The sequence below is a fragment of the Rousettus aegyptiacus genome, unplaced genomic scaffold, assembly GCF_014176215.1.
Source record: "Rousettus aegyptiacus isolate mRouAeg1 unplaced genomic scaffold, mRouAeg1.p scaffold_m13_p_5, whole genome shotgun sequence".
Lineage (NCBI taxonomy): Eukaryota > Metazoa > Chordata > Mammalia > Chiroptera > Pteropodidae > Rousettus > Rousettus aegyptiacus.
The window spans coordinates 35,442,703-35,448,702 of record NW_023416308.1 but is presented as its reverse complement, the minus strand read 5'-3'; the positions used below and the strand labels follow the sequence as shown (position 1 = coordinate 35,448,702).

Genomic DNA, 6,000 nt, shown 5'->3' with positions numbered 1-6,000 from the left:
TCCTGCCCGTGGGCAAAAGGTAGCAATGGGCAAAAGGCAGCAATAGGCAAAGGGAGCATCTCTAGTTAGGCATCTGGAGAGAGAACTCTCTCCTTAGTGGAAAATCCTGTCTGTCTGCCTCCTCCTGAGAGAGAAGATGGGGGTAAGAGGTCCAGGGGGAAGGAGGAGAGGGCAGGCTTTGGGCTGCCAAGGGCTCGGAGGGCCCAGCCACCTTGCCAGGAAGATGACCACACCAAATGTGGTGGGTGGTAAACGGGATGGGGCAGAGAGTGCCTGCCGTGCCACAGACACTGACTTGATGCGTCATTTTCGCGGGAATCCCGCAAATCACTCAACACAAAAGGTGCTGACAAAAGAAGCAGAGTTCCATTTCACACGCTATTTGGAGAAGGGAAGGGAGCTTCAGTTTTTAGAAAAGGAACCCCTGAAGGGAGCAGAGATGAGAAAAGACCAGAAACCTCAGTGGCCCTAGCTCACCCACTAATGCTCACCACCGACTTCTCTAGCAGCTTCCAGTAGGGCCGGCCTAGCTGCCTCTCCATTGAGCGCCCCAGATGCTGCAGAGACGGAACTCTGGCTACTCGGAGCTCTGCCACTGTCTGCTCTTGAACCCCTGAGCCTTACCCTTCTTTGGGTCTTTGTTTCCTCACCTGTAAAATGGGGCCAGGATTGTAGTAGAGGGCCTGTGGAAGCCCTTTCAGCTCGGACATTACTAGATCCAGAAGTCTGCACAGTGCAACACTCTTTCTTCCACAGCCCACCCCGCCCCCCGTCTTAACTCCACCCCCACCGAGCGGCATCTCCCCCGACGCCGGCCGCTAGAGGTCACTGCCTCCCTTTGTCAGCTGCGGAGGAGGGCAGGTAGCCCTCCCGCCCTCTGGCGGGCTGAAAGGCGACGGAAGGGGCACCTCCTCAGCCAGTGGGCCACAGAGCTGGACCCCGCCGCCGTCGCTTGGGGTCTAACTCCGCCTGAGGCCGGAAGGTGTGTGCGATTGGGCGGAGGCTGGGCCTGGCGCGGGCTGGGCCGCCGATTCAGGAGCGGGTTAACTCTGACCCCTCCCCTCTGCCTGACATCACAGGACGAGCTGGGGAGAGGCTGGTGCTCCGTGAGTGAGAGAAAGCGAGAGGAGCGAACGAGGCTACACTCGGCACCCGGGCAGCTAGCTCCACATTGTTGCCGACCCCGGGACGCGGCCGAGCGGTGGCGGCGCACCCAGCTGGCTCTCCTCGAGCAGAGCTTTCCGGCGGGAGTCGCCCGGGCAGTTGGCCGCTGAGCAGCGCGCCTACCTCCTGGGCCCCGAGCCCACCGCGCCGCCCGCCCGCCGCCTCGACTCGTCCCGCCACCCTCGGAGGACGGCCGGCCATGGACGCCTGCGAGTTGGAGCCGAGCGGGAGGGCGTGAGAGCGCCGGAGCTGGGAGCCCGCGCAGCGGCGCAGCGGGTCGCGCCGGGGGTGGGTCTCTCCCTCCAGCCTGCTCTGCGCGGAAAAGAGGGCAGACACCGGTGCCGGGCAGCAGAGCGGAGGAGAAGGGGGCATGACTCGGGCGACTTGTAGCGGGCATCTGCCCAACCTCTGAGCTGCCGGCGGCCCAGGGCCCGGATTGCGGCCGCGCGGAGCCTACCCGGCCCACCCCGCCCCGGCCCACGGCTGCGGCTGACCTGGATCCTCCGAGCGCTTGCCGGCCAGCAGTGATCTGCCTTCGTCTTCGGCTGGTATTGGGAGCACGAGGAGCGCTTTCTTCGCAGCCCCTCTCGCCGGACCCCGATGGCTCGGATGGGGCTTGCGAGTACCGCTGGACGCTGGTGGGGACTAGCTCTCAGCTTGACCGCATTCTTCCTTCCAGGTAAGAGCTTTCTGCCTTTGCCTTTTTATTTATTTTTATTTTTTCCATCCAATTCCTCCCCCGGGCTAGGAGCTGAATGGCGGGCACGTCTGGGTTGTAGGGAGTGAAAAGATCTAGAAAAGTTGGGTCACGGCTTAAGGAAGGGGGTGTGGGAGGTGGCACAGCGGAGAGATTGAGAAGCTGAACAGCCTGCCCTGCAGGGAAGCAATCTGATGCACGTCTCTGTGTAGCAAGAGAGCACTTTCTCCGCTGTTTCTCACAAAAATAATAATATGTAATAGCGTTCTATTTATTTAATAACCAGCTCTCAACTGAGGAAGCAGTTTGGAAACACTGCATGTTACATAAATGTAGAATAATCACCGTAATCACCGTCTCGGGGAATGAGACAACAGCCTCGGGGGGAGGGCGTCAGTCTTGGAACTGGTGGGCTGTGGGTTTGGAGAATGGCAGGGGGACTTCGTTTCTTTCTCAGGCCCTTTTGCCAGGCGGTTTCGGGCGATCGGGCCCCTCCCGTACCATGTCGCTTCAAAGCAGGCGCGCAAAGCCCGCTCCTGCAGCAGAGGCGGCTCGGCTCGTCGCTCACCTGACGTTCCTTTCCCGGAGGGTGAGGCCCGGCCGGCGCGGGAGTGCTACCTCCCTACCTTGGCGGGGCTGGGCTTCTTGGAACTCTGTTCTCAGTTTGGGGACTCTCTCCCGAGGAGGCGCCGCTGGCTTCGTGCCAGCCAGGTGACTGCATGACCCACTTTCCCGAGGGCGCCCTTCCTCGAAGTGCCAGCGGCCAAGGGGTTAACCTGCCACATGACCCCTGGGGTGGCCCGCGGTGGCCCCTGCGACGGGTGAGATGGGGACGGAGGCTGGGGCTGGCCCAGGCGTATTGTGCTGGGGAATGAACTGGAAAATGCGTTTAGGAGGCAAATCCGACCGAGTCCCCTTGCCTGGATTTAACCTTTTGTGTCCCTGGGGAAGCTTCCTGGCTCCCACGGTAGCTGATTTCACGGTGGCTGGTGACACCATCGCAGGTCGGGGTGAGGGCGGGGTTCCTCCAGCCCTCCGGTAAGAAACCTGAGACCACCTCCCACTCTAGCTAGGTAGGGGTTTGCGTTGGGGGTGGGGAGGAAGCTTGGCTGGAGCACGTGGTCGTGGCCTTAGGGTGAAAGAATAAGGGGTCAGAGTAGAGAGAGACCAGCTCCGCATGGGGCAAGAATGTTAGATCTACGGCGCTGGGGCAGCGATCCGGCGGCGATGCCTGTGATGCTGCAGGCTCGCTGGGCAGTTTGTTCCAAGGGGCCAGCTTGGCTGCAGAATTGCAGGACTGGAGTGCACTCCTGGAAGGCAAGAACCTGTCCTCATTCACGTCTAAACCTTGTCTGCCTCCAGGGTTCCGCAAATCTCGGGGAGTGGCCAAGGGTATGGAAAGCACTTTGAGGAAGCCTGCACTGTGGTGCCCCCGCCCCTGCAGCCTGTGGGGTGCTGCCCTGCTAGGTGTGTGGAGGAGGGGGCAAATTTCAGGGTACACAGTCCTCACTGCCCATTTCAAAGAGGCTTGACTGAGTCCCTCTGGCTGGATGGTCACCGTGAAATGGTGAAATCGACAGGTCTAGCACACTGGACCTCTTTGGAAGCCAACGGGAAATACTTCTGATTGGGTGGGGGACGGGGTCGGCTTCTGGGAACCTTTCAAATCTATATTGCCCACAGCCAGAACCCAGCTAAGGGAGAGCTCTCCTGGAGCTCTAGTTGGTCCAGCACATTAGGGGTTAAACTAATCCTGGGTCAGACAAAGTGGGGGAAGGTTTGAGGGAGGGGAAACAACTCACCCCCATTCTCTCTTCTTTTGGTTTTCCTTTTCATCCAGATTTGAGATATGTAGTGGTTAATTCCACCCAACTCAGGAAGTAAGGACAAGGAGATGACGATCTCACCTGGCTCTAGTGTGGACTCTCCCACTCATAAAAATCCAGATGGAGTGGGTGAGATGCTGAGAAGGATCCACAGCTCAGAAAGGCACTTAATAAGTGCTAGCTGGCTCCTAGATTGATCATAATTGTTATGACTGGGTAGCATCAGGAACTTCCAGAGTTCCTGGACCCACCAAGCTCCTGCACCCAGTAACTGTGCCCCTGGGTGCCTCTAAAGGAGGCAGGTGGATATTGTGGTGCCTTATCTGACACTTGGACAGAGGCTGGTAAGCCCAGAGTTGCCCCACCACCCCACCACCACCACCACCAGCAGCCTCCCTCCTGATTGCCAGGCTGATGCTCTTTTCTGGGTTCTCCTGGGCTGTGGCAAGGAGCATGGAGGGGTGAGGATCACACACATCAGGGGCTTCCTGACCCCTCAAACCCCCTTTCCCTACTGCATGGAGCTTGCAGTAGGGAAAGGGGGTTTGAGGGGTCAGGAAGCCCCTAATGTGTGTGATCGCCTGGACTTCAAAATACTCCTATTCTGGCCATCGAAGTGTAAACACAGAAGTATATTTTCAACAACACAGACTTTATTAGACAGGATGGTGAAGACCCACAGGCCTCTGAGATGACAGTCTCCCTCCCTCCTGTTAGCTCAGAGGAGAGGACCAGTAAGGCATAGGGGCTACATGCCACTGAGGGACAGGAAGAGCCCAGGGAGGAGGCGGAAAATCTGCCTTAGAAGCAAGTGCACTGAGCTGGTGTCCCACCTACACCACACCCTCCCTAATTGGCTTCCTCAAACCTTTTGTCTGGAAAGAGAACACACACCCCAGAAGAGCTGTCTAGTCAAAGCATACCCCTTCTCTGCAACCTTTGGTGGCTTCCTTCGAAACTTGAGTGTCAGGGCAGTTGGCTTATTTTCCTCTCCCCACTTCTCACAGACAGTTGTGTGCTCAGTCTTGCTGGGCAGGATGTTATGGCAAAAACAATTCTGTTGGCCTGGGGTTTGCAGCATGTATAAATGGGATTCTCAGTGCCTGTTTCAGAGTCAGTGCTGCGGAGTGTCTCAGAATCAGATTCAAGACCTAATAGTCAAGGCTGGAAGGGATGAGGAGATACTACAGAGCCTGGACCCAGCACCCCTAGCCGAGTGGCCTAAAAGACATCTCTGAGCCTCAACTTCTGCGCTTATGAAACAGGTAGCCCCTTCTTGCCTGATGCTGGCTAAGACTGTGATATCACTTCCCTTGTTGACCACTCAGCTCTGTACAGCGAACACAGTTTGTTGGCCGCTGTCTGCCTCAGGACTGTGTTGTATGTTGCCAGGATGGTTACGCAGGCCAGAAACCTTATGCTGATGGCTGAGCAAGTAGGCCAGGCTGAGGGGCAGAGGGTCAGCCACAGTTGCTGTGTTTATGATTCTGCCATTGTTTAGCAACTAATGTTCATTGTTTCAGAAAACACTCGAGGGATGCATAAGTGTCCCTTCATTTTTTTCTGATTCTTTCCTGGTTAACCTGGTAAATCGAATGGCTCCTACAGTAGGGGGGAGGGGGGAGGGAAGGACAGAGAGAGTGTCTGTTGTGTTCACCTGTTTTGCTGATTTTTTTTTCCCTTTGAATATTAGCAAGTATGCCAGGCTAGAATGGACACTAATCAGCTGTGGGGATTAGGCTATGATGTTTCCAACAGTCTCTGTATAGTCTCACCTTCAGTATAGAGTGGGTGCATGCACACACTTGCAAGGCTTTGTTTGCTTGTGTTACCAATACATCATTACGTACGTGCAGGCCCATGGGGACTAGGACAAGGAGGTGTATGCACTGTTCACTGTGGGTCACCATGGGACTGTGGCCATAAATATATATCAAATGTATATTCTCATAACCAAATTCCTGTGTCTTTCCAACTAGGATTTTGTAAGTGGCTTTGAGCCTTAATAATGCCCATGTTTATGTCAGCGTTGGTGAGGGTGGCTTTAGAAGGAGACTTAGGATATGCCATTAGCCAGCTCCTTCCATGATGGGCTTCCAGGTCATTAGGGAGTGGGAGGCCTGAGCACCGCTTTTCTTTTTGTGCTCTGCTCTTGGCTTGAGACTGAGCCTCTGCATCCTCACAGGGAGATGCTAACCTGGAGAGACTTTCCTCTCTTGTCAGCCTCCTTGACAAATGAACTGTGTTAGAACCTGGTGTTAACTGGAGCCTAGCTTGCCCCAAGGCTTCTCAGGACCCCTGAGTGGCTGGGAG

At 56.3% G+C, this 6,000-nt stretch overlaps 1 protein-coding gene across 3 annotated transcripts in view; it reads left to right on the top strand.

The window, feature by feature from the left end:
* The first annotated feature begins 887 nt into the window (after window positions 1-887).
* NECTIN1 (nectin cell adhesion molecule 1) overlaps window positions 888-6,000 on the top strand; it is a 64,871-nt gene continuing 59,758 nt past the window's right edge. Inside the window, exons 1-2 of one of the 3 annotated variants that reach the window (XM_016139407.2) lie at window positions 888-982; window positions 1,080-1,843. In XM_016139407.2, coding sequence (XP_015994893.1) covers window positions 1,765-1,843 — 79 coding nt within the window. In that variant the 5' untranslated portion in view covers window positions 888-982; window positions 1,080-1,764. Of the gene's footprint in view, window positions 1,844-4,787; window positions 4,953-6,000 lie in introns of those variants that run through there. The other 2 variants (XM_016139406.2, XM_036220931.1) reach the window with 2 other exon arrangements.